Source organism: Callithrix jacchus, chromosome 7, assembly GCF_049354715.1.
Source record: "Callithrix jacchus isolate 240 chromosome 7, calJac240_pri, whole genome shotgun sequence".
NCBI classification, from domain to species: domain Eukaryota; kingdom Metazoa; phylum Chordata; class Mammalia; order Primates; family Cebidae; genus Callithrix; species Callithrix jacchus.
The window spans coordinates 148,333,309-148,361,160 of record NC_133508.1 but is presented as its reverse complement, the minus strand read 5'-3'; the positions used below and the strand labels follow the sequence as shown (position 1 = coordinate 148,361,160).

The 27,852-nt window shown below is 53.5% G+C and overlaps 1 protein-coding gene and 1 long non-coding RNA gene across 2 annotated transcripts; both read right to left on the bottom strand.

Annotated features, from left to right (window-relative positions):
* Nucleotides 1–878: 878 nt before the first annotated feature.
* LOC128928245 (uncharacterized) lies at nt 879–14,067 on the bottom strand. Its single transcript, XR_008473091.2, has 3 exons — nt 13,966–14,067; nt 6,399–6,668; nt 879–2,654 (listed from the first exon to the last, which is right to left on the bottom strand). It is a non-coding gene; the product is annotated as an uncharacterized LOC128928245 (long non-coding RNA).
* A 181-nt stretch (nt 14,068–14,248) lies between these two features.
* LOC100411198 (chymosin) lies at nt 14,249–27,532 on the bottom strand. The gene is made up of 9 exons (XM_002751197.6): nt 27,471–27,532; nt 25,348–25,498; nt 24,224–24,341; nt 22,999–23,117; nt 18,362–18,561; nt 16,855–16,968; nt 15,912–16,056; nt 15,224–15,322; nt 14,249–14,475 (listed from the first exon to the last, which is right to left on the bottom strand). The coding sequence occupies exons 1-9, from the start codon at nt 27,530–27,532 to the stop codon at nt 14,338–14,340; spliced, it is 1,146 nt and encodes a 381-aa protein (XP_002751243.1). The 3' UTR covers nt 14,249–14,337.
* Nucleotides 27,533–27,852: the final 320 nt, after the last annotated feature.

The following is a 27,852-nucleotide window of genomic DNA, read 5'->3' as shown; positions in this document are numbered from 1 at the left end:
TCAAGAACTAAATCCCCACCACGTGCACAGATGCACACACACCCTCTTCCCCGTCCTCCACCTTTCCTCCGTGCCCTGTGGCGCCTTCCACCACGCCAGGGAGGAAGGGCACAGGTTGGACAAATGCGTCCATCTGCAGAAAGGACTTAACTGGGACCTGGAAGTCAAGCTGCCACCCTCTCAGACTAAAAATGCCCTTTTTCAGTGGCATCTTGTTTAACTTTCAAATGGATTATTGATGCCTCAGAATTCTGAAATGGTTTGAATTCTAAGCCCAGAACCAGCAGGCAGCCTGGCCAGACACCGGCACTCCAGGAGGCCCCACGTGGGATGTCAGACCTCCCTGCCAGGTGGACCCGAATGCTCCACAAGGCCTGTCTCACTCTCAGCCTGTTTCAAAAACTGTTGACATCGTGGGAAATAGTCATGTCTAATTTGCCACCAAAGTCTTTGTAACCTTAGATAATTACTTTAATCATGCTAGACCTCGGTTCCTCCATTTGTTAATAGTAACAATAGATAATACCAAGCTCCCAACATTATTGTGAGAATTAAATAATATGTGACATTTCTTAGCAAGCTGTAAAAGGTGCCGTGCAAAGTGGAATGTAGGTAGACCGTGGCCTGACCCTTCCACGGCAGATTTCTGCTCAGCTCACACTCTGTGAAAGGTGGCTAAAGCCTAGGATGAAAACCCGCCTGAAGGTTGTGAACCCTCTGAGGGTCGTGGCTGTGTCCTTTTAATGTGATAATCCCCACACGGTGTCCTGTGCACAATCCCATCACAGCGTCTGCTGCTCAAGAAATATTTTTGGAATAAAGGAAGGAAAGGAGGAAGAAAAAGAAAAAGGGATGATACAAAGATCAGATTGCGTCCCTTGAAAAAATACCAGTAACATATTTATTGCATGCCGTGCACCAGCTGAAATAGTGAATGTAAATTAACTAACTTAGTCTCATGATATCTTGTAGGGCAGGATCTGTAATTAGCTTCATTTCACAGATGAGGCAACGGAGTTGCAGAGCAGGCAAAGTAATTTCCCAAAATGCTACAACTAGCTACTTGGCAGAGCCAAGATTTGAACCCAGGGTTTTGGCTGCAGGTCTCCATGCTCCTCCGCCCCAAGCCTCCTCCACTAGCAGTGCTGTCTCAGGAAAGCCAGGATGGCTGAGCCCAGGTAACCTTCCTGGCAGGTAAAGGTAATGGAGCCCCCTCCTTTCTATGCCACCCCACCTCCGTACGCCACAGTTCCCACACCAGCCTGACCGTGCTGTTCTGTGTCTCCATTGCTCGGAAGCTGTGTAAAGATGCACCTTCCCAATTTTTCCTAGTGCTAACCCCAGCCAGAGAAGAGGAACTGAATCTGTCCAACTTTTTCTCATTGTGATCAGCTCAGGGTCACAGGCTTGAAAATGCTTTGCACTGCCCTATCTCTTCCCCCATGGAATACCTTCACCTTATTTCCGCCTTTTAAAATCCTATTCATCCCTCAAGTCACCCCAAACACCCCTTCCTGCATGAAGCTTGCTCTGCTCCCTCCGCTTGCACTTTGGTGTCTACCTGCCCCTGTGAGGTCTTGGAGGCTGGGGTCTTGTCTGGCTCATCGCCATGGCCTCAGAACCCCAAGGCACCGTGTGCTCGGCCCAGAGTTGATGTTCAGTTGCATTAGTAAACCGAGATTGTAATGATGCCGCAGTTCCTTAATGTCAAATGACACTTTACAGTGTGCGTTAGTTATCTACCACCATGTAACAAATTACTCCCACACTCAGTAGCTTAAAACAACATCTCACAGTACATCTCCACTGGATTAATGCACTTTTCTTTCTTTTTGAGACGGAGTTTCGCTCTTGTTACCCAGGCTGGAGTGCAATGGTGCAATCTCAGCTCACCGCAACCTCCACCTCCTGGGTTCAGGCAATTCTCCTGCCTCAGCCTCCCGAGTGGCTGGGATTACAGGCACACGCCACCGTGCCCAGCTAATTTTTTGTATTTTTAGTAGAGACAGGGTTTCACCATGTTGACCAGGATGGTCTCGATATCTTGACCTCGTGATCCACCCGCCTCGGCCTCCCAAAGTGCTGGGATTACAGGCGTGAGCCACCGCACATTTCTGTGGATCCTTCTGTGGATTAGGAATGAACACAGGCACAGGTTAGCTGGGTCCTTGAGCTCTCAATGTCTCTGCAGTCAAAATGTTGGGTAGGGTTGCTGTCACCTCAAGGCTCTACTGCAGTGGGAGAGGGGAGCTTCTGGGCTCACTCAGTGGTAGTTGGGAGGATTTGTTCTCTCCTAGCTATTGGACTGGGGGCGGGGGAAATTCCTCTCTGGCTTTGGCTGAAAGAGATCCTCAGGTCCTTGCCACAGGGACCTCTTCACAGAGCCGCTCACAACATGGCAGCTTCCTTCCTTATCGCAAGCAAGAGAGAGTACAAACAAGATGGAATCCACAGTCTTCGCAAACCAAACACGTTGCTTTTGCATCTTCTATTTGTTACAAGCAAGTCACAAAATCCAGCCCATGCTCGAGGGGAGAGGATTAAACAAATGCAGGACGACCAGAAAGCAGGGATTCCCGGAGGCCATGTTGGAAGGCTATTAACCACGGGGCTGATGCGTGTTGCAGGATGTGATCTCATTGGCCAATGTGGAGCTGGACCAGCAGAGGGCATGGGTGAAATGAAAGGGGCACATTGGAGTAGAGCTGTGAGCCTTTTCACACATGAACATACAAGGTCTCCCACACTGGGGAAACCCCTGGACCACCCAACCTTGTTTCCTATCACCAAGGTACAGGCTGTAGGGAGGTACAATTGTCCTCCCTGGCCTGCCCTCCCAGGTGCTGAATGCTTCTCAGCACGCTCACATTCCTCTAGTAATAATACTACTCCTGCGTAGCGTATCCCGTACAAAACACTTGCACACTCATTATCTCACTCCTTTTGACAGTCTGCTGGGGGAAGGGCTTGTGTGTTCCACTTTAAATTAAGGAAACAGAGACTCAGAAAGGTCAGAAAATCAAGGTCACATGGCCTAATGAGTGAACAGGGCTGGAACTGAACCCAGTCTGACATCCTAAAATTTATCTAAACTTTTATTTATGTATTTGTTTTTGAGACAGAGTCTTGCTCTGTCACCCAGGCTGGAGTGCAGTGGCATGATCTTGGCTCACTGCAACCTCTGCCTCCTGGGTTCAAGTGATTCTCCTGCCTCAGCCTCCCAAGTAGCAGGAACTACAGGCACCTGCTACTATGCCCAGCTAATTTTTGTATTTTTAGTTGAGACATCCTATTCTCATGGTTTCACCACGTTGGCCAGGCTGGTCTCGAACTCCTGAACTCAGGTGATCTGCCCACCTTGGCCTCTCAAAATGCTGGGATTACAGGCATGAGCCATAGCCATAGCACCTGGCCTATCTAAACTTTTAAAAACTTATTTCTATATTCAGACTACTACCATATCCAGACAAAAGTTCCATATAGTTACCACTTATAATGAGGACAAAACATTTTTACTTATTTATCCAAAACTTAGTGTCAAGGCAGTGCCATCTTCCCCAGATACCTGGCTTTGGTGGCCAGGTGGAATCATTCCCACCCCTCTGGAATGAAGCCCCCGAGGTGGACTCAGATGCCAGTGCCAGGACTCCAAGGCCACCCCTGGCTTGGACAGCTCCAGTTTTCGAAGGTGGCTCCTTCCTTCTCTTTTTTTTTTTGAGACGGAGTTTCGCTCTTGTTACCCAGGCTGGAGTGCAATGGCGCAATCTCGGCTCACTGCAACCTCCGCCTCCTGGGTTCAGGCAATTCTCCTGCCTCAGCCTCCCGAGTAGCTGGGATTACAGGCACGCGCCACCATGCCCAGCTAATTTTTTGTATTTTTAGTAGAGACGGGGTTTCACCATGTTGACCAGAATGGTCTCGATCTCGTGATCCACCCATCTCGGCCTCCCAAAGTGCTGGGATTACAGGCTTGAGCCACCGCGCCCGGCCTCCTTCCTTCTCTTTCCCTCTCCCTGGCTTAGGCATCTAAAAGCCAAATATTCTCTCTCCCTTTGTAAAAACAATTCCCAGTAAAGAAAATGGTGAGATTTGGTGGGCAAGGCATGCAATTTGTGGGAAGGAGAAGTGTCTAGTGGTGATGGCTTCCAACCTCAGATCTCAGGCTTTTGTGAGGAGATCAGCTTGCTGTGGTTTGGGGTGAGTACGATGACAGAGGTACTGGGTGTTATTCTAATGAACCTGTCTCACAGCAGCCACAGAGAAAGGACATCCCCTGAGGATGAGGAAAAGGGGTGCTGTGAAGGAAATGAATGATTGATGTCAGTCATCCGAGGAAAGGAGCCTGGAGCAGATGCAGGGAACCCCTGTCTCTGCCTGAACCACTCTCTCTCTCAGATCTAGATCTCAAAAAGGTAAACTGCCTGGAGATAAGCTTCATGGCAAAGTGCAATAATGCTGAATAATAAGGCTGAATATTGCCTCCAAAGATGTTCACATCCTAATCCCCAGAACGTTGAGACGGGGAGGTTAACCTGGATTATCTGGATGGATTCCCTATAACCACAAGGGCATTTATAAAAGGGTGGTGGGAGGTCAGAGTCAGGAGCTACACCACAGAAGCAGAGATCAAGTGATGGGACCACAAGCCAAGGAATGCAGGCAGCCTGTAGAAACTGGAAAAGGCAATGAAACAGGTCATCTCCTAGAGCTCTGTAAGGAATGCAGCCTTGTACATTCTGGCCCAGTGAGACTGATTTGGGACTTCCAACCTACAGAACCATAGATAATAAATGTGTGGTGTTTTGAGCCACTAAGTTTGTGATAATTTGTTACAGTTCAGCAATAGGAAGCTAATACAGATGATATCTGTCATAAAGAAATTAGCCACGAGATGGACTGGGTCAACACCACAGCTCTTAAGTGGGACCATCTTGGCACGTTTTTCCCCTTTGGGTCATCCATAACCCATGCACTCAAAGAATGACAGTAAGAGTTGTGCACCCACATTAGAACCAGAGAGTTTGGGAGTTAAAGGTAGCAGCATCCCTCAAGGGACCTCATGCTGATGACAACAGTGATTAACCAGAGACCCTCCAAGAGGATGTGGCCTGCCTGCGAGTTTCAGCCTCTGCTGTCTAATAAGAGAGCTTCTGAGCATTGCCCACCCTAGAGGATCCGGTCTTATGTCATCAAGGAAAGAAGTCATGGCCTTTAGATCCCCCCACCACCACCACCTGACATCCTCTGCAACGGCCAGGAGGCCTGATAGGAGAATCATTGGCCCCAGGGTCTCAGACACTGGGGCTGCCAACCAGTCAGCCTAAGGAGATGGTCAGAGCTGCCAAACCCTTCAAGAGCAAATCCCAGGGACAGTGGCTGTCTCCCATTTCCCTGGCCCAGTTTCAGACAGGAGCCCTGCTGAGACTCCCCTGTCTCGGTCCTCTCAGGCTGCCATGACAGAAGCCCACAGGCCATGCGGCTTAAAGATAGTTCTGGAGGCTGGAAGTGCAAGATCAAGGAGCCATCAGAGCTGGTTTGTGGTGAGGCCTCTTTCCCTGGCTCGCAGAAGGCCACCCCACCCCCCCACCCCCCCACCCCCCACCCCCCACCCCCCACTGCATGCTCACACGGCCTTTCCTCTGCGCATGCACCTGGCTGGCGTCTCTTCCTCTCCTTCTAAAGACACTGGTCACATCAGATGAGGGCCCACCTATATGACCCGGTTAACCCTAATTATCTTTTTAAAAGCCCATCTCTAAACACAGTCACTTTGGGGTTGAGCCTTTAGCATGTGAATTTGGGGGGGACACAATTCAGTCCCTAACATCCCCATTCCTACCACTTCCCATCACAGCACAGCTCTAGACTGCCTCCAGCTTCAACTCTCACACCCTCCAGCAAACCCCGCTGACATGATAAAGGTTGCATCCTATCATCCAGGGAGCTCTGTAGGTTGTCTGGAGGCTGGTGAAGGCCAGGTGGTCTGTCGGGAGCAGGAGACAGAGGAGTGGGTCCCAGGCCCTGCCCTGACTTGGGGAGGGAGAGGATTTCACAAGCAGGCTGAGAGCACACTCGGGGTTTCTAGACATGGGGCTGCAGCTGCTTCTCTTTCTTCCATTCAAATCCCTGCTTTACGTCAGGGGCTCAGAAGCCCTGTGTGAATGGGAATCACACCTTCTGGATTAAAAACTGGGACACGAAGCCTAACAAAAGATTTTTGTGATGCTTGCTGGCGTCAGTAACAGTCTGACTGATGGAGTGTGATTTCAGGATTACCAGCTTTTTTAGGACACTGCAATCAGTTGAGGGAACCATAAGACAGACTATTTAAAACCTAAATCCAAAATATGGTCCCTCCCAGTAACTCTCACCAAGACCAAACTCCCAATAACTCTTACCTCCATAAAGCTCTGTGAGGACGAAGAGCACTTTTGCTCACCATCGTGGCTTCAGCTTGTAGTGATGGGGATGCTCAGTAAATATTCGATGAGAGGGAAGGAAAGATAATTCATTTGACAAGGCAAATGCCTGGCACATTTGTCTCTCAGACGCCAGGCCAGGGCTGCCAGCTGTGTGAGAAAAAAGACAGTCCCCTGTATCATCCTCTTTCATCTTCCCGGCTCAGGCATCTCCAGTGGGGCCAGTGATTTTCCGGTGTCCCTCTGCTTCTGTTGGAGAGATACATCAGGTCCCACCTAGTGCCTGCACCCCTCAGGGCCTGACTAGTCCGCAGGCTGGCGTGTTCCCAGCAGGCCAAGGCAACTCCAGCCCTGGGAAAGAGCTACTTTTAGGGGCTGGGGAAGTCAGGACTAATGGGAAGCAGGGCCACATGGGGATGACAGGCAGGAAGATACCTCTCTAGGATGCTGCCTAAGGTAGGTCTCAGTGGTCAGAGGAGAGAAGGTGGCTTGGGAGACATGTGCACAAGTGCCCACTGGCCTTTGCCAGGAAGTACTCTGTGGGATGCAGAAAGCCTCTTTTCTCCCTCTTAGGTCCAAATAAAATCTTTGAAACCCAGTCCAAATCCATAGCCAGGCTGCCACCCAGCGATGAGAGTTCATGGGGTACTTTTCGCACCAGCTGTAACCCATTCATTTATCAAACTCTCAGGCCAATGCACAATTTCTGAAGACTCTCAGATTCCCACTCCACTCTCTCCACAACTGGTCTGTGTCTGAGCCTCCCAGAAGAAGTGTGGACTCAGGAAAGCACTTGGAGATTCTCTACTCTTTGCATATTATCCACTCTACAAGGGGCATGAGCTCAGGTGGTGGAACTCAGGCCAAAGCATCCCTTCAGCTTGAGGCCACCTGCCTTCCTGTTTCAGGAGCTGAGGCCAAGAGACTGGTACCCAGCATAACTCAGGTAGTCCCAGGGCACTGACTTAAGCCTGGGCATCTGGACAGCCAGTTTGCCCACACCCACCTCATTGCATAAGAGCTGTGCTCTCAATGAGAAATGTGCACCCAGGCAGCTGATATGGGGATGTGGCTGAGCTTTAGCACTGCAGGGAAAGGCCCAGGTTACAGGACTTCCAAAGCTGCGGGAAGTGTGTCTGGCACCTGTGGGCCCAACCTTCCCTGACACATGGGGGGGCCTGTGTCCAGAGGCTCCTTGTTCCTTGTTCCAGGCCCTAAAAATAAAGCTACCAGGACGAAGTTATTCTGGTATCAATGTTAAACAGAGCTCTGGGAAAGAAAGGGGTTCTCAAGTTTCATGGATGGGGCCAGAGGAGAGGACAAGGACAAAAGGTGGGGGAGGCTCAGCACCTTGGAATGCAGCTTCAGTCGTGGCTTTGACGATACCAAGGCTGCCAGCCCAGAGAAGGTGGCCAGGGCCATGAGAAGTCCTCAGAAAGGAGGCACAATTCCACCAGCCAGAATGGGACGACAAGATTAGTCTGCATGTTATCCAGCCAGCCTCAGCCTTAGCTCGGAAACTCCATGGAGTGCCTAATGGACCAGATCCTAGCTATCTTCGAAGACCCCTCCACTGCTACAGAGTGATAGGCTATTCAGCTGACCTGGAAAGCTAATGCCGTTCCCAAGCCCCTCAGGCACACAGTATGCACATCCTCACCCAGCCAGCCCCAGCTCAAAATGTAATTCCAGTATTACAGATGATCCAAAAAGATCAGAAAGGGAGGATTATCAGAGAGCAAAGATTGAGAAGGAAATGGTTAACCAGAAATGTCCAGTGAGTGAGGGATTTGAGGGCAGGAACCACACATATCCTGTGTCTGCATGTTTCGTGTAGAATCTGCCACTGTACATTGGAGACACTTAGTTAATTCTATTGCTTGGTTGGCCACAGTCCCCAAGGTCTCCTGGGGAGGGAAGGAGAAAGTTACAGGATGTAAACAAAGTGTACAAAGCTGGCATCTGAGATTTGGTCAGTAGAGGGCGCTCCAGGACAAGAGCTGACGCCTGGGCAGCCCTCCACCACCACTGTGGCTGAAGGGTTTAGAGGGAGGCAGTTTGGAGTTTGTTTATTCATTCAACATACATCTACTGAACAGTTACTCCGAGTCAAACACTAAGTGCTATAAAGGATACAAAGCAATTGAAATGTAACATGTCTTTCATTATAAAGATAACTGGCATAAACGTATGTATCCAAATGTATCTACCTGTACCTTCTCTTTATTAAATGCAGAGGTGTTGTCTTTACACACAGTACCTGCCCCCATATCTGCATGGCTGACCCATCTTTCATGTCTTTGCTCAAATGTCACTTTGTCACTGAGCCTACCCTTCCTGCCTCATTTCAAAGCAGTGTGTTCCCTCAGCCCTCCACTTTCCCATGTGCTTATAACCACCCAGAAGCCACATAACTTACGCATCGATTACATCACTGTCTGTGTCCCTCCAGGACACAGTCCCATGAGTATAAAGGGTCTGTGTTCACCAATGGACACGGTGCCCTTGCACTTTGCACACAGCAAGTATGCAATGCATATTTTTAATGAGTAAAATAGGCAACAATTCAAATTAGCCCCAAGTAAATCAAGGAACTAGGGATCAGCCAATGAGTATTCCTATGGTTTGGGGGGTTTGGGTGCCTCACAGGCCGTAGGAGTCTTCTCAGAAGAGATAAGATAACAGCTGATCTTGAAGGATGAAGAGCAGTTTGCCGGTTAGAGAAGGTGGAAAGAATATCTCAGGCAAAGGAACAGCATCCACAGAGGCTCAGAGGTGAGCCCTGCCGGGTGTGCATACTGCAGCCTTGGCAGAAGGACGGGTCACACATGGCCCTCCTGTCTCCAGAGCCCCTCCTCCAGGCAGCCACTGTGTGCGCTGGCCAGTCGGGTCCAGCCATGACCGGGGCTCCTGGACAGTAGCTGGGCCGCGTCCCTCTGCCTGCTCTGCAGTTTCCCCTCACCCCACATTCCCTGGTGTTTCACCCACACTTCTTGCCATCTGGGGCTTGCTGACATGGGCAGCCTCTGCCACTCCTGTCTCTGTTATACTCTCCCTTCTGCTGCAAGAAAGAAACAAACTGCACAGCTCGGAAAACAATCCATCATTTTGTCATAACATTTCCATTTCAAAGACTTCCTTTCCAAGCTTCTCTCTGCCCAAACGCTTCCTCTCATTAGCATAAGAACTGGCAAGGCGTTGAGTGACAGGGGAGGACAGGGGCTGGGAATAGGGCTCTAGAACTGGGGCCTGGGCCTGTGTCTACTCAGGGCCAGGGCAGGCATGTGCATGTGTGTACTTGTGTGCACACATTCACATCTTTGTGAGCTTGCATCTCTCAGCCTCATTACGTGTGCCGCATTGTAAGGCGTACACTACCCTTCAGCACTGGCTGAGCCTCCACAGCATTCTAGGGACTCTGCTGGGCACTGAGGATTCAGGGAGGAAGGAAGCAAGCCCTGTCCATCAGCAATTCAGTCAGAGAGAGAGATATGTCAGCAAACAATTACACCACAATAAATGCAATGAGAAAGCAGAGGGGTGGGGACCCTAGAGGAGGTGACATTTAGGCTGGCCTTGAAGGACGAGGAGCAGTTGACAAGTTAGAAAGGTGGAAAGGTATAGCAGGCAAAAGGAACAGGGGGCACAAACGCCCAGAGGCAAGCCCTGCAGGTGTCGGATGCGGCCGTGGCAGGACAGACCACAGCCAACGCCTGCTGGGTGAACGTGAATGGCCGCCAAGGTTTCCTCGGCTGCCCTCTCCCTGCCTGGGACCTATTGACAGATAGGGCTGGTGGGAGATTCAGGAACAAGTCAGACCCGCCCTGCAAAGGGGCCCCTCTAGCCTTGCAGCTCCTCCTTGGCCTCCAGGTAGGCCCTCTTCACAAGCAAACAGTGGATGTGCTGGTGGCCCCTTCCCAAGGGCTCCTAAGTCACCACCTGGCACAACTCCCAGAAGCCTGGCCACAGAGCCCAGTGTGGACCCCTGCCCAGCATCTTAAAACCCTGGTGGCAGCTTGTCCTCCCAGCATGCACAGAGGAGTTCCACGGACACAGCAAGGGAAGGGGAGTGTCCTAGGCCAGCCAGGGGAGGGAGAAGACATGGGGAGCAGGTTTGAGTGTGTGCTGAGAAGGGGGGATATAAAGATCCAAGAAGAAAAAGGAGACAGAGGAAGCAGAGTGACTCTTGAGGACCTCGCCAACTGAGTGACTCATTCATGCATTCACCCTACAATATTTGATGGGGCATTCCATGTATTGAACACCCAAGATATCAAAATGAGAGGTGCAGTGGGCGTGGTGGCTCACGCCCGGGAGGCTGAGGTGAGCAGATCACTTGAGGTCAAGAGTTCGAGACCAGTCTGAACAACATGGTGAAACCCCATCTCTACTGAAAATACAAAAATTAGCTGGGCATGGTGGCACACATTTGTAATCCCAACTACTCAGGAAACTGAGGTGAGAGAATTACTTGAACCCGTGAGGCAGAGTTTGCAGTAAGCTGAGATTGCATCACAGCACTCCAGCCTGGGCAATGGAGTAAGACTCTGTCTTAAAAAAAGAAAAGAAAAAGAGAGAGAGAGGTGCACAGCATCTGTCCTCAGCGAGCCCACAGGCCATGAGGAAGACCGACGGGGAAGTAAGGGGTATGATACTAAGCCCTAGCCTGGTCAGGAGCGTCCTGGAGAGATGTTGGCTGAGTCGAGGTTTGAAGGTCGATTGAAATTCAGAGGAGTTGGAGAGTAGAGAACATTCCAGGAAGACCGTTCTCTGCCCCCAGGAAGAGAGCTGAGGCCACAGGGTGCTGTGCTGCACCACCACGTTAGCAGGAGGGGGGTGCCCCACACAGCAGCCTCACTGTGCCCTCACCGCCCTCCCAGTGTGCCCCCACCGCGCTCTCAGTGTGCCCTCACCACCCTCCCAGTGTGCCCTCACCACCCTCCCAGTGTGCCCTCACCGCACTCTCAGTGTGCCCTCACCGCCCTCCCAGTGTGCCCTCACCGCCCTCCCAGGTGTGCCCCCACCGCGCTCTCAGTGTGCCCTCACCACCCTCCCAGTGTGCCCTCACCACCCTCCCAGTGTGCCCTCACCGCACTCTCAGTGTGCCCTCACCGCCCTCCCAGTGTGCCCTCACCGCCCTCCCAGGTGTGCCCCCACCGCGCTCTCAGTGTGCCCTCACCGCCCTCCCAGTGTGCCCTCACCGCCCTCCCAGTGTGCCCTCACCGCCCTCCCAGTGTGCCCTCACCGCCCTCCCAGGTGTGCCCCCACCGCGCTCTCAGTGTGCCCTCACCGCCCTCCCAGTGTGCCCTCACCGCCCTCCCAGTGTGCCCTCACCGCCCTCCCAGTGTGCCCTCACCGTCCTCCCAGGTGTGCCCCCACCGCGCTCTCAGTGTGCCCTCACCGCCCTCCCAGTGTGCCCTCACCGCCCTCCCAGGTGTGCCCCCACCGCGCTCTCAGTGTGCCCTCACCGCCCTCCCAGTGTGCCCTCACCGTCCTCCCAGGTGTGCCCTCACCACCCTCCCAGTGTGCCCTCACCGCCCTCCCAGGTGTGCCCTCACCGCCCTTCCAGTGTGCCCTCACCGTCCTCCCAGTGTGCCCTCACCACCCTCCCATGTGTGCCCTCACCGTCCTCCCAGGTGTGCCCCCACCGCCCTCCCATGTGTGCCCTCACCGTCCTCCCAGGTGTGCCCCCACCGCCCTCCCATGTGTGCCCTCACCGTCCTCCCAGGTGTGCCCCCACCGCCCTCCCATGTGTGCCCTCACCGCCCTCCCATGTGTGCCCCCACCGCCCTCCCAGGTGTGCCCTCACCACCCTCCCAGGTGTGCCCTCACCGCCCTCCCAGGTGTGCCCTCACCACCCTCCCATGTGTGCCCTCACCGTCCTCCCAGTGTGCCCTCACTGTCCTCCCAGGACAGGGTTCGCCACCAGGGCCAACTGGGCAGGGCGTGAGGCAGAACTCGTTTTGTCCACACCTCGCATCTGTGAAAGTCATTATATTTAGACTTTCTACATTATCTCCAGTTGGGATGTGGGTGTTGAAAACACAGTTGCTAAATGTAAACCATTGAAATCTATACCCATTTGTGTAAGTCTATTTGGCATTTTTTAAAATATACAAGAAGCGTAAAAATAATGAAAGTGGCCCAATTCTGTCTCATTCTTGGCAAACGTAGTATTGGTCCTAGATAAGAACAGCGAGGCTTAGAGAAGCCTCCCAAAGCCAGACTGACTCCTCGGCACCTCGCTCGCCTCACCGGCCGAGTAAGACTCAAATGCCAAGGCCTGTGCATTGCTGGCACCACCCTCTGCCCTTGAAGTTCAGGGGTGTTCTCCTGTGGCCTCTACTCCATCCCACACCAGGCTCCTCAGCTCACCCAGGGACAGCAGCTCCTGTTCCACTTCACCCCCACAGCCCAGCCTCTTCTCTGCCTCTGTGGCCAAGCTGGCTGCACAGCCACAAACCCAGACAGGCACCACAGACAGCACCTCCGCTGCCCTGGGCCCCTCATCTCGTTTGTCCTTGGGTACTGCTAAGAAAGGCCCAGGAGATGCCCCCAGATGGCCTGTCAACCAGACCCCGTCGGCAGCTGCCGCTGCGAGAAGGAAGTCAGAGCCCACTCCCTCCTGCCCCCACCTCACTCCTCATGAACAACAGTCTCCTTTGTGAAGTGTCCCTGCCAAACCTGCAGCTTCTGGCTCCTGCAGACATGGGCCTTACTCACCTGCTCCAGCTATTTGCAGGGCAGGCCTGTGGTCAGCCTGAGGTAGGGGTGGGGCCAGATGGCAAGATGGCCCCACCCGCTTCCCAAGGCCTTCTGAGGGTTGAACTACTATAAAGGTGTGACGAAGTCGGATCACTCTATTTGGGATGGATGAAGCAGAGGAGACAAGACTAGCTCTGATTTAGAAAAACGCCTGGTCAATTGTCTTCCCCCCGATGCGGAAAAAACTGTCTAAAGTGGGAAGGGGGTGCAAAGAAAAAGCAAGGAGAGCTGGAGAGCAGGCCCATGCAGCTCCCAGCAGAGCTCTGTCCGGGGAGTCTGCCAAGCACACTGCAAGCACTGTCATCTCCCCAAGAGCTGTCCACCTACCTCCCAAGGTAGCTGAGGGGCCTCACAGAGAAAACCTTCCTAAAGTCACCAGACCGCCCTTGCGTGCCCCTGTAATGTTTGGATTTCCTGCGTGGCCATCCCCCAGAAGCATGTCCAGGGCTCTGTGAGCCTGGGCACTCACGGGGACTCTGAACACAAGCATCCAGCTCTGACACATCAGCCTCTGAAAGCCAGGTTAACACAAGCCTGCCATCGGCAACGGCCACGCTGAGCACTGCAGCGCCTGAGCCCCTGAGCCTGAGGATGGGAGTCTGGACTGTGGCTCCTCCCCACAGTGGATGGCAGCCTAGGACTCAGATCTTTCCCCGTACTCCCTGCCCACTCTTTCATCTGGCTTCTTCCAACAGCAGAGAGCCCCCTCTTCATACAGCTAGAGCTTTCCTCTCCACGGGTCAAGTGTTCTCTAGCCATCCCCACACCACCACGACCTTACCTCTCATTCCCCAGGAACGAACAAGCCTTATCCTGCAAGGGTGTCCCCTCCTGTGCCCTTTGCCCAGAAAGCTCTAGAGTGAAGAACAGTTGGGTAAGGCGTGCCTTGGTCGTCCCTGACCTGAGCCTGAAATAGCCATTGCCCTCAAGGTAGTCTCCACCCACCAACCCTCCCCACCACGTAGTCCCCGCTGTGCCCACACACCACCTGGCAGTCACATCCACCCCCGCAACGGCGCAGGGCTTCAGCCCCAGTGACAACAAGGGAAGTCGGGCTTTGCAGAAGTGCAGTGTTTACTGGGAACCATCTGTCTGCAAATCCCCTCTGCGTGTGTGTGTTTGGTCACATGGAGGCCGGTAGCTGGTGACGCACTCAGATTGCCTTGGCCAGCCCCACGAGGTTACTGGCCCTGTCGAAGACGCTGTAATACTCCCGGATGAAGACATCCCCCAGGATCCACTGCTGCGAACTGTCGTCACCCTGGAAACCACTGGTGCAGAAGCCCTGGTCCTGGGAAAGGCAAGGCGGAGATGATGCTGGTCCCAATCCCATCTGCTATGCCTAAAGATGGGGGTTTTATACCCCACCCACAGCTGCTCCTCCTCTGTGATTCCATTTTTCCCTTGAAATGACCTTCCCAGATTAAACAATTAAGTATTGGATTCATCTCTCAACAGATGAAGAAACGAAGATTCAAAAAACGAAATGACACAATCCAAGATCACCGGGTGGGGTCCTGGTATCCTGAGCCCCATTCCCTGCCGGGCACCCCACTCCCCATCACTCACCCTCCCCAGCCCCTGCCTCCTGCTCTCAGCACCTACTGCCCTGGTGGCCAGCTAGAGCAGGTCAGTGGGGCCAAGGGCTGGGACCCACCAAGCCCAGGCTGGCTAAGCAAACCCTGGACAGAGCTCTCGGCCCTGGGACTTAGAAGCTTGAGCAGGGAGGGAGGTTCCCATGGGGAGCTGCGGGCCTGCCTACCCCAGCCTCCCTCATACCTTGGTGTGCCATCCCTCCTGTTCCCCATTTTTACCAGGATGAGGCTGAAGTGGCCACAAATGAAGCCCCAAGACAACATGGCCCACTCAGAAGGGCCTGTCATCCAAATGCATGTCCCTCCATTCTCTGTGGAGTCCATGCCACTTCTTATCACCACCATCACTGCTGCCTCATCAGGGGCGCAACTGGGAGTTAGGGGAGGAAGCTGGTAGGGAAGAAGGGTGAGGAGGAGCCCAGGCTTCCTCTCAGGGACTCATACCTGGTTGGTGTAGGCAGAGGGTGGCAGTGGGTACTTCTTGCCATTGATCTCAAAGACAACCGTGGGCATGCTGCTCAGTGTCCCGCAGTCGATGTCAAACTAAAGAACCCAGGGAGGTCCTCTTAGAAGCGGCGAGGGTGTAACCTGACTGGCAGAGGCCCAGAACCCCTCCCGCCACCTCATGAGCCATCGTATGGGCAGTGAGCCCTGCCTACACCCAGGACCACAAGGAGGCTCTGAGGGCGAGGCCTGGTCCTGAGACATGGTTCTCAAAAGAGTCACAGCTGTCATGAACCCAGGGATAGACCCAAGCTTGGGACCCAGAGGGGGTGCCTCAGTGTCTCCCCGCCTAGGCCCAGCCAGAACTCACAGGGAAGCTGGGAGCACCTGGCTGTCGAGGGGAGAGGGGCAGGCTTGGGGGTGGAAGAGGAACAAGGGGCCCAGCACAGGCCAGCGTGTCAGGGAGGGCACTGCTCCCAGAGGAAGAGGAGGTCAGATGGCAGCCGCCAGATGAGGCATGGGGGCTCCCACAGCAATGGAGCCAAAACCAAAGGCCCCTGCAAATACCTCTGGAGACACCATAACCTCGGCTGGGAAACCGGCTCCCTCACCACCCCTGCATCATCTCACGTGTGTGAAGGGGCCCGACTTCAACGGAACCTCGTGGGGCCGTGGGGCCTGGCCTCACCTCACCGTACTGGCCCTCGGTGGCTCCAATGGCCTGCTGGATGTTGAAAATGTCGCTGCCCGGCCCCACAAGCATGGAGGTGCCGGTGTCCAGGATAGCCTGACAGCCGCCGTCACAGGCCACCACCACGCCGTCGACGGTGACACTGCCCAGGGTACACAGGATAGCCTCATTCCAGCCCCACCTCTGCAGGTCCTTCCCACCCTTCCCTGCCAGGATCTGTAGTAGGGAGGGAAGGCCCCCAGCCCTCAGCCCCTTCCCTGGGGCCCCTTCCTGGAGCCCCCAGTACTTTCTGAGCACAGAGAAAAGATCTAAAACCATTTACCTCCAACTCAGTGGCTAAATTGAGGACATCCCACCTTCCCTGGGACAGAAACTTTAATAAAATAACAATTCACCCGCATTAAGGGGTAGAACGAGTACCTTACTCCTTTCCTGAGATCTGGTTTCCAGCTTTTTACTGACAACCATTTACTTGTCGTGTATCTCCAGCCATTTACCCAACCCTTGTGTACTCAGGCTTCCCATCTACAAAATGGGTACATTAATAATAACCCTTTCCTTGACTTCCTCAAAGGATGGTCATGAGGTTGAAACTCGAGGTTAGTCCATTGTAAAGTGGGGGTAACAGCAGCACCCACCTCATGGGGTCTCAGTGAGGAGTACATGAGACAGTCATACAATCACTCAGCACAGTGCCTAGCAGACTGTAGGTACCCCATAAAGATAGCTGGTCTTCTTCCTAACGCACAGGAGAATATGCGGCCCTAGCGCCGACAAAGGTCACTGGCCTTGGAAGTGTCTGGTTCAGATTTCTCGTGGGTGGTCTTAGGAGCTACTGTGCTGCAGTCCTCAGAGTGTGTGGCCTGATGCCCCGGCCCTCACATCCTCACACCTAGATCAGCCTCTGGCTGAGGCCCACAGCGGGTGGCCGCTCACCCACCTGTCCACAGTGAACTGCCAATATTCTTGCACGGTCACGGGTATCCAGTGCAGGGAGCCTGTGTAGTAGGATGGGTCAATGGCCCCCAGCGTGAGCATGCTCCCCTGCTCATTCCTAAAACCAAGGTGTAGGGCATTGTTTTAGCGAGGCTCGGAAAAGAGGTGTCCAGCCCCACCCTGGGGCCAACAATCCTGAGACCCGGTGCACTCTCCTTGGCCCTACTCCCACCCCACGCTTCAGATGAGGTCTCCAGCTTCCTCTGACTCCTGCTCCACTGGGCTTGTTCTGATGTCAGCGGCAGCATTTTTTTCTCCTGCGCACTGCAGCCCCCACCCCGACCCCAGAGAAGTAACCCACCCCACAGGTCCCTGGACTGCCAGCCTCTGCCCCAGCCACTCTCAGGTGTTCCCAGCTGCTCCCTATGCCCCTACTTCCTGTGGCTGCCACTCAGGGCTTTCTGCTTCCAGGGGGATAGGGGAATCTTCAACAAAATCTACACTTTGGATTGAAACTGTCACCCAAACGCAAATCCCCTCAGTTCCTCCTGGGGCCGTGTCTCACACAGGGTGGGAAACATACACTGTACCCACCCACTTCCGGAGCCCTGCCCTGGGCTCCGAGAACTCATCCAGCCCATCCCAGCTCCCGGCTCTGGTGTATCCTTTCTCCCTGGACAACGCCCACTCCTCCCTCAGCAAAGCCTGGCCTGGCTGCCCTCAGCTGGTGCTTCCCCAGTTGTTCAGCCTCTGACGCACCCAAATCTCCCCTCTGGCACCCTTATCACAACTGTTTGATGCAGTGCTGCCAGTTTGTGTTATCTGCTGATGTGTCCCCATCTCTGGCAGAGCCCCTGCACATAGTAAGGGCCCAGTAAGTATCTGCGGAGTGAATGAATGCACTCATTAACCCCTAACTTCATTCCTCTGCCTCAGCCATCCAGCAACTTCTCCTAGGGAGGGTCCCCTTTTCTCCTCCCTGCCACCCTCCCCTCAGTCTGAGCCAAGCTGCGTCATCACAGGGTGCAGGAGATAGAGTAGGAAGTACAGGGCTGGGAGCAGGACCCCCGGGCTCCAGGCCTGGCTCAGCCACCACCACTCAGGGTGTCAGTCCCTCCCCAGGCCTCAGCTTCCTCCCCAGTCAAAGAAGTAGTTGGACTCCTTTAGAGACAGCCCTAAAAGTCTGTGCATCTCAGTGACGTCAGCAAATGGTTATTGAGGCCCTGCAGGTTTGGGAAAAAGAACCTGAAAGCCCCTACACAGGGGTGGGATCAGGCTTTGCTTTCGAATGCCGGAAAGGAAGGTCAGATTTTGGTCCAGTGAACTCTGGCTGCATAAATGACTGTATCATGGACCTTTGAATAAGAGGTTGGATGTGCCTGGAAGGAGAAGGTTTGCTTGGATGCTGGCGACTACCCTTGAGTAGCAGTGTCCCCAAGGAGTGGAGTCTCTGCAGCCAACAGTCCTTAAGAGGACATCAAACTTAGGCCCTGGTCTGTCGCAGCTCCTACCTGCTCATGTAGACTGAGAACAGGTCTTGGGCCACCAGGTGCCTGTCCATCATGTTGTCAAACACAGGCACGGAGTACTCAGAGGCAAGAGAGGGATAGGCCAGCCCCAGGATCCCATCAAACTCGGAGTACGTGAAGACGTCGCCAGGCTCCTGGGTGCTCAGGCCCACAGTCTGGTGGGGGTCCACAATGCTGGAGACCTGCAAGAGGATCATAATGACCCCTACTAGGTCCCACAGCCAGAGACAGAAACATGCCAGGCCTAGGGGCAGCCAGTCCCGGGTCAGGAGCCAGTTCCAGTGCCTTTCCTCTTACTGGCAACATAGTTATTTGCCCATAAGAGAAAGAAAACAGAAACAAAAACAACAACACAACAAAAACCTCCTCACCTTTGCCAGCAGTTAGTGCAATGACTTTGAGGAATCACTCCAGTGAGGCAGGGGAGGAGGGGAATGGAGGACCAGGTGGGCACAGACACTGGTGCTCATTGTGCAAAAGCTGGGACTGAGCTCAAAGAAGGAGGCAGAAGGAGGGATGGTCTAAGGCCCTCTGCATGCCTGCAGCGCTCCCACCAGCTGTGCCTGGAACACCTCCCAGCAAACAGCCATAGAGGCAGCAGGAAGTCAGAAAAGACCATGCACACGCTTTACATCTCCAAGACCCAGGCGTGGGCTCCTGTTCTGCCACGTGCTGACCGTGTGACCTTGAACAAGTACCTCCCCGAGCCTCAATCCCCTTATCTGTTTAAGGGAATAATAATACCTACACCTCAAGGCAGTGTTTAGACTATATAATACTAACACCGAACATTTATTGACGTGTACTAAGTGTTTGATTATTGAATATTGATTGGCACTACACTAAGAAAGTGCTAACTCCAAAATGTTTTCTTAAGCTGCCCACTTCCCTGGATGCCCGATGTATCCACCAGCCTCATCTGACCACTACTGCCTCTTGTCCTGACCACGAAAGTGACCTGGACCAGCCTTCCTGCTTCCACTCTGCTCCTTCTAATCCACCCTCCACACAGGGCAGCCAAGGTGATCTTTAAAAATGGAAACCAAAGCCAGTGTGGTGGTGCACACCTGTAGTCCCAGCTACCTGGGAGGTAGGAGGATCACGTGAGAGAAGGAGTTTGAGACCAGCCTGGGCAACATGGCAAGATCCTGCCTCTAAAAAAAAAGTTTTAAAATCAGCCAGGTTGGAGGATTCCTTGAGCCCTGGAGGTCAAGGCTGCAATGAACTATGATTGCACCACTGCACTCCAGCCTGGACAACAGAGTGAGCTGCTATCTCTGAAAAAAAATAGGAAAAAAGCAAAAAATTTAAATAAAACAAATATAAGTAAAAGGAAAATCCAGTCCTGCTGCCCCTTGCTCCAACCCTCCGGTGGATCCTAGTGGGCTGAGAATGAAGCTTGTGTCCTGGAGTCCCCTCACACCGTGGTTCTGCTTCCCCACCTCCTCTCACTCTGCTGCACCCACGCTGTTCTTCCTCTCGTTCAGATCCCCCACTCACCCTGCCCCAAAACCTTTGCACTTACTGTTCCCTCTGCCTTCCCCCAGATCTTCTGAGGTCTGGCATCTACAGTCGCTTCATTCAGGCCTCAAGCTGCAACAAGCCATCACATCCGCTGGCCCCGGCCCCGGCCCCCAGGCACTCTCTTCCATGCTTTCTGGTTTCGTTCTCAGGCTGCCCAACACTGTGCAAAGTCATCTTGCTTACACGTTGTCTCCCCTAACAGAGTGTAAGCACTAGGAGGGCAGCCCTTTGTCCTTCTTGTTCATGATTGTATCCTCAGTTCTGAGAATGAGGCTCCATAAGCTTTTGTGGAGTGAATAAATAGTCTTGGTTAAGTACTAAAGAGTGCACGCATTCATGCTTTCTTTCTGCCAAGAAACAGTAATTGGAGGCCTCCAACATAGCAATGAACCAAAGAAACTGCCTGCCCTGGGGAACTTAGATTCCAGTGGACACATAGGCCATAAGTTTTTTAAGGAAGTAATGTAGAACACGTCAGATGGAGCAGGCACACTGAAGAAACATAAATCAGGGCAAAGGCAAGAAGGCAGCAGGATATCTTATGCAACAGTGGGAAATGGCCTCCTTGATAAATTATGTTGGGCAGAGGCTGAAGAAGGAAGGAGCATTGGAGATGTGTGGGAAATGCACGGCTGGCCTAAGACAGTCCAGTCTCCCAGGGTCACGTGGGGCGGAGGGAACAGCAAATGAAGCAGAGAGGGGAGAGAAGGCCAGGAGACGGGGCCCAGTCGTGGAGGGCTCTTCACTGACTCCGAGTGAGACCAGAAGCCAGAGGAAGATTTTGAGCAAAGGGAGAGCATGACAGGGCTTCGTTGGTCATTGGTTGGTTGGTTGGTTTGCTTGCTTGTTTTTTGAGATGGAGCCTCATTCTGTTGCCCAGGCTGGAGTGCAGTGGCACAGTCTTGGCTCAATGCAACCTCTACCTCCCAGGTTTAAGCAATTCTCTGCCTCAGCCTCCCAAGTAGCTGGGATTACAGTCACCTGCCACCACACCCAACTGATTTTATAGATTTTTAGTAGAGATGGGGTTTCACCATCTTGGCCAGGCTGGGCTCGAACTCCTGACCTTGTGATCCACCTGCCTCAGCCTCCCAAAGTGCTGGGATTACAGACGTGAGCTACCACGCCTGGCCCAGGACCTAGATTTTTAAAGGATTCCTCTGACTGCTGTGTCAGATGGTGGTGGGACAAGGACAGGAGCAGCGAGTGCCCTGGGAGGCTGCTGCGGTCAAACAGGGGAGAGACGGCCACACAGAACCCAAGGCGCCCGGGGAGGTATTCAAAGTGGTCAGATCCTCGATGGGTTGTGAAGGAGGCCAACAGGATGTGGGGACAGATGGGGCATGGGGAATGAAAGGGCAAACAGATAATGAATACTCGGTGTGTTCAATCTTCACCATAGCCCTGTGAAGTAAGTATTATTATACCTGTTTTACAGGTGAGGAAACTGAGGCTTACCTAAAGTCACACAGCTCGATGGAGAGACATCTGTGTCTTCAGCCCAGAGCCCTGCCCCTATCTGCAGTGCCCAGTGCCATGGGTCCCCTTCCCCTCACAGTTTAGCATCCCACACCCCCTCCTCTGGGATCCTCCTCAGGACATTCCTGGATGGGAGCCCTGGATGGAATAGAGCTCCATGGTCCCCCACGGCCTGTGCCTACAGCCCCCGCTTGCTTTGCCCACAGCTCCCATAGCAACCCCTTCTCCTGTTCTCCTGTTCCTGACCCTGATTTCCCTCCTATCATCTGAGCCAGGCGCCAGGATGGGGCTACTAGACTTCTTCATCTTTCCTCCTCCCCCAAAACCTTCCTGCTTGAAACAGGAAGCTGGGATGACTTCCCCATTTAGCCTAGTCCCCACACTGGCCCTAGGCAACTCTGGCCCAAACATGCAGAGGCGGAGACTTGTGTGGGGCCAGCCCCAAAGCAGGCAAGGGCGTCTGACATGCCCCACCCCACACCTGTTCTGCTTCCACATGAGACCACTGAGTGGGGCTTACCATGAAGCTCTCTTCCCCATGCCCTGCCCAAGATGGTGAGTGACAGTAAGCCACTGCAGCACCACTGAGATGGCCAGGCACCAGGCCAGCTCTCCGGTGAAGATGCACCCAAAACAGCAGGGAAGAAGGCAATGGCTCAGGCCAGCAGACGAAGCATGGGGAACTGGCCAGCAAAGGCCTGACTGCTGGGCAGCTCAGTAGGCAATGCCAAGACCTCTGCTATCTGGCATGGACTCCTGGGGAGGCCTGAGCAGGACACCCTGGCGGGCAGCTCCCCACCAAGAAAAATACTGTCTACAGAGAAGGACTGTGCCCTTCTGGACTGAAGGCAAGAAAGACTTCAGCCAGACCCAAGGAAGAGCCTGAGGAAAATCGAGGCGGTCGGCCCCGAGAGAAACCGCCGGAGCTCTCATATCAGAAGGTGCATGCGGAAGGAAACGTGCCCATCACTGTATTAGGTGCTTTGGAGGCCGAAAAGGGTCAAGGGAAAGGGGAGCCCTTATCCTAGAGGGATGGGTGCTTTCGGACCTGAGAGCAGATGCTGCTCTGAGTTACAAAGCGTGAGGTCAAGCCAAGAGCACTGCTCAGAGAGTCAGAGGCGAGACCCTCACTCAGCTCCCCCGCACCAGCTATGTGACTTCAGGTGAGTTAGCAACATATCCAAGCCTCAGTCTCCTCATTTGAACGATGAGGATAATGATACTTTCCTCAAAGGGCTGTCAAAAAAACCAAATTTAAAAATAAGATCATAATAGGACACTGAGCACCAGCTCAGAATTCAGAACGAACTGTGTCAAGGATGCATGAAAAGGGATTGGGGAGCCGGGAACCTGGACCTGAGAGGGCCCTCGGGGTCTTCTGTGTGCTGCCACGGCAAGGAGAGGCGGGAGGAAGGGACAGCCGACAGCTGGCTGCTGGCTAAAATCCCTCTCCTCACCCCCTGAGTCACCTGGGCAGGCAGCACCCAAAGGGCTCCTCGGCACAGTGGCAGTGCGGCCACCAGAGTGTGCGGGAGGGAGAGCGGCCGGTGGGAAAGGCGGGTGGGAAAGGCGCGTGGGAAAGGCGCGGTGAGCACCTGCGGCACAGCCCCACTTACGGTGACAGTATCGTAGCCCAGCAAGCCCTGCATGCTGCCCGTGCCGTACTGGATGGACAGGGACTTGTCCATATTCTGGAAGGTGGAGGATTTGGACGGGTCGAAGCGGTGGTGGTTTTCTGAAACACAGACCCAGAGTTAGTGGGGCCCTTAGAATCTTCTCCCACTCACAGCGCCAGCCAGGGCTGAAACCCTCAGCAGGCCTTGTGAGAATATGGCCTCGATACTGGCAGTTCTCTCTACAGAGGATAAGCAGCCCATTGTCTCTAAAGCCTTGGTCCCACAGTTGAAAAGAGAACATTCTTCTTTGCTGCTGGACCCACTGCTCTGGCTCCCAGTGCCACCTGTGTAGCTTCCACACAGAAACGAAAGGGAAAAGCCATCCCTAAAGAGTCAGGTTTCTGTGAATGTTTTGCTTTTACCAGCTGAGTAATCTTAGCCAAGTTCCTTTTCCTCTTCAAACCTTAATTTCCTCATCTGTCAAATGGGGATAAAAAGAGCACCAATCTCCCAGGACTGGTGGAGAAATAGATCATTAACATGTGTTAAGCATGTACTCATTATTTGTAATAGACCCTCTCACTTCACTCTCCCAGCTCTCACAGGTACCTCATAGCCCCATTTTTATAGAAACAAAACTTGAGGTTCCAAAAGGGTAAGCAGCTTGTCTTGGCTCCCAATAGAGACAAAAAAATAAAATAAGGGTCCCTAATTTTTAACTAAGACTCATGACTTTTTTTTTTGAGACAAAGTCTATCTCTGTTGCCCAGGCTGGAGTGCAATGGCACAATCTCAGCTCATGCAACTTCTGCCTCCTGGATTCAAATGATTCTTCTGCCTCAGCCTCCTAAGTAGCTGGAATTATAGGTGCTTGCCACCACAGCCGGCTAATTTTTTGCATTTTTAGTAGAGACAGGGTTTCACCATGCTGGCCAGGCTGGCTTTGAACTCCTGACCTCAAGTGATCCACCTGTTTCAGCCTCCCAAAGTGCTGGGATTGTAGGCGTGAGCCACCGCACTGGCCAAGACCCATGGTTTTCAAATCTTCCAAATCTGTGGTGAGTTAGGAGGATGAGTGAGGAGATGGACCACAGTGGGAGGCTAAGAAGGTCAGAGCCAGCTGTCCAGCCACCCCACGTTTCCCACCAGCCACCCTGACCACCCCGGCCACTCAGCCTGAGCATCGGAACATGAGGCGCTGGGGCAGAAGAGAGCAGTCACTTACGGCAGGCAACACTGTTGCAGTAGACAGAGGGCACCCAGAGGTCCGAGGAGCCCGTGTCAAACACCACGGTGAACTCCTGGGGAGGGGTCCCGATGTAGATCTTCCCAAAGTACTGACACTGAGGGCAGACGGCACCGGGTCAGAGGTGGGAGCACCAGGGGGCAGGAGGGTGTGGGTTAATGCTGGGCAGGGAGTGCAGGCACTTGTGGAGGCCCTGTGCTTTCTGCCCAGAGGCCTAGGTGTCTCAAGAGGGAAGAAGCAGAAGGAGAGGGAAGATGCTGAGGAGGGTTCTTGACCTCCATCCCTCTCCTGGGCTCCCACCCCCAGCCACACTTGGCCTCATCCTCCCACAATCCATGCAACCACTGCTGGAATCTGCCTCAGAAGCAGACGTGGGACCTAAATGTAAATCCTGCCTGGGTGGGACATGGGCCACCCCTGCCAGGGCAAAAGGAACCTGGACAGAGAGGTGGGGCATCAGCTAGGTATGAGCCCCAAGTCCCAGCCCAAGTGGCCCCTGCCACGCGCGCCTCGCTGCCAGCTCTCCCCACTGTCAGATCCGAGGCTGGGGGCGGGCAGTGAAGATGACCTAGATAAGGAAATGAGAGCACAGAAGAGAAAAAAGCCTGGCTGTTTACTGGCGAGAGTGACGGCTGAGGGAAAGACAAGCTCCAGGAAAGACAGGGCAGCAGGGGCGCTCCTGCCTGGGTCCTAGGTGTGAGGAAGAGCAAGCTGGCGGCCGCATCCTGGGCAGCTGCAGAATGGCACCAGCTGTCTCCATCCCTGCTGAGTCAGACTGAGACAGGGCTTCCCTGGCCGGGAAGGCAGGTGTGAGGTTGGATGGGCGGGGGGGGGTGCGGCGAGCAGCTCATGCACCCTTGGGGATGTTGTGTGAGGAAGGTGCCTGAGCTCAGACCGTCTCAGACCCTCCTGGTGGCATTCGGAGCTGGCAGGCAGGAGGGCTGCCTTTGCTGGGTTGCCGGCCCCTTGTGGAGCTGACTGAGGGCAGGGAGACCACCTCTACCACAGGCTCCAAGATTTCTGAAAGAGGAGCAGCTGTGGCGAGGCAGGGGCTGAGGGGCGCTTTCCACGTCAATAGTGGAAAGGATGGCAGAGCCACTCACATCTAGGTAGTTGGTCAGAAACTCGCTGGCCACCTCCCTAGAATTGGAGTGCTTCCGGCTGACCGCATGCTGGTGATTCTTCAGGAAGTCTTCCAGGAGCCCACGCTCCTTCAAGGCCCTCCTCAGCGACTTCCCTTTGTGCAGAGGAATCCTGGGGACATGGAGAAGAATTCGTGAGGAGGATGCGCATCTCCCACAGGCTGCTCACCCTCCCAGAAGTGGGCTCCACAAACCATTCCCTACACTCTGTTCCCAGCCAGCCTTCCAGTCAATGGCCCACTGACCCCAGGCCAATGGCTTTCAAACTTTTTTGTAATCATAACTCAAAGTAAGAAATGTGTTTTACATCAATTCAAAAATCAATGCCTATCCTTACAAACCGCAATACCCTTCATATTTTCTATTGCGTTCTCCTTTTTTAATGCTGGTGGAGACCCATTAGAGGTGTTTTGCAACCCACTAATGAGTTTTGAAACCCATGGTTTGAAAGACACCAAGCACATTATCACTCATTCAGTCACCAAATTCTTGCTGTGCCAGACATTGCACAGGGCCCACGGGACATGGTACTGAAAAGGACACGTCTCTGCCCTCCGGGAGTGCACTGTCTGCAGCAGAAAACGGCGTCCCCACAAGCTGGCAAATGCAACCACAATGATCCTGGCTTCTGCTAACCCCATTTCTCCACTCTCTGGGTGGCTTTTTCCCTAAGATGGGTGGAAAATTATCAAAAGGCTTCTCAGCACAGAGCCTGGTCTCACAGGGGCCTCCTGAGGAGGGCTGAGTTTTAGACAATGGTGGCAGATCAATGGTGAAGAGATCAGGAGGGGAAACGCAGAAGCTGGTTCTAGACCTGGCGCTGCCCTGTCTGTGTCTACTTGGGCGGCTCCTCAAAGCCCTCAGAGCTTCAGCTCCCTTAGGTAACCCTTTCTTTTCTAGCTGTTCTCCTGGCCCTGCCTTTGACCAGCCCTGTGGCTCAACCGCTCTGGTTCTTAGTTTCCTCTCCTGTAGATAGAAGTAGAACTCAGCGATTCCCAAAAACCATGTGGTCCTCCTCTGTGAGACTGGTTTGAAGAACAACTTGAGATGCGACTGCAGATGCGAAAGTGGTCCGAGAGCCCTCTAGTGGCAGCAGTGCTGAGACTCTCAGAGAGTACTGGTTTTCGCGGGATGTTCACGTCCCAAGTGCTGGGGCAGCTAGTGCACCTGGGACCTGGAGGAACTCTATTTGCAGGACTGCTGCAAAGATTCCTGGCCAGTTGGAGGCACCCTGATCCCTTTTAAGGGACCCAGCTTTCTCAGGGAGGGATCCGGCCTTCCCTGTGCTCAGGGCTTCCCCAGACTCAAACCTGAGCACCTGCAGGTTACCGTGTGATGTCATGGCAAGAGTGCAAGTCCACCTGAGGCCCCGTCCTCGCTCCTCCACTACTAGCCATGCGGCCTCAGACAGCTCAGGCACCCTCCTTAGGAACCCTGCCTGAACAACAGCGTCTCATCTGTAAAATGCAAATGATAATATCTTCTTAATCCATGAGGATTAGTGATCGCATAGTTAAGGACTTAGTGAAGTGCTTGGCGCCTAGGAGCAAACAGCTCCATCAGTGTCAATTATTTTGGGAGGAGAACCTGTTATCTTCACCCACAAAGGACTTAGTACAATAGGGGACTTAATTTTGTTTAACAAATACATATAGAGCTTTTACAGTGTGTACCGTTTGAAGCATTTTTTAAATATTAACTCCTATCATCCTCACAACATCCCTATGAGTTGGACACTACCATTATCCAAGTTTTAGGAACCAATGAGGAAACTGAGGCACAGAGAGTTAACTTAGTGATGGAGCTGGGGATCAAACCCCAGGCAGTTTGACTCCAGAGCCATGCCCTATCTCCCTAGTTGCCCATCTGGCTCCCTGTTCTTTTCACCACACTCTGACGTGCAGGGGTAGACAGAAGCAAAGGTCCCAGCATGCAAAGGCAAGACTGACAGGGAGCTGTTATCCTGGGAATTGCAGCATTTCTCCCAAGACTCCCTGGGGACCAATGGCTGGAAGATCAAGGACAGACCTCCCAGAAAGAATGATGAGATCTCCTTGCCCTCCCCTGGGCAAGGAGACACTCACCTGACAATTCCACTGGCCTGGGAGAGAGCAAAGACTGCAAGGAGCACCACAAAGCCCCTCATCTTGGACCGCAGGCTGTCCACTACTCCAGCCAGCATCCACCTCATGGCCTTTATAGAGGGAGCCAGGTGCCCTGTGGCTGGAAGCCCAGACTTCAGAGATAGCCCCTGACTGCAGGTCAGTCCACAAACACAGTGAGATAACACTGAGAACACCTAGGACTCATGCTGATGAAGGCCACTCACACTGAGTGAGGCCATTCGTGGCCCTTATCATATGGGTCTTAGGTATTCTGAGTGTTATCTCAGAATATCTGTGTTCCAGGGACTTCAAAGTTGAAAAATATACATGCCGGGTCTTCAGACTGAGACGTCAACACCGG

Bases quoted from the DNA above. Each gene is read 5' to 3' on its own strand.
- LOC100411198 (XM_002751197.6), bottom strand. From the start codon at position 27,532: ATGAGGGGCTTTGTGGTGCTCCTTGCAGTCTTTGCTCTCTCCCAGGCC. The intron at 24,342-25,347 runs GTGAGTGGCTCT...GTCTGCCCTCAG, and splicing joins TTCTGACCAACTACCTAGAT to TGTCAGTACTTTGGGAAGAT. The intron at 23,118-24,223 runs GTAAGTGACTGC...TCTGTGTTTCAG, and splicing joins CTGCAACAGTGTTGCCTGCC to AAAACCACCACCGCTTCGAC.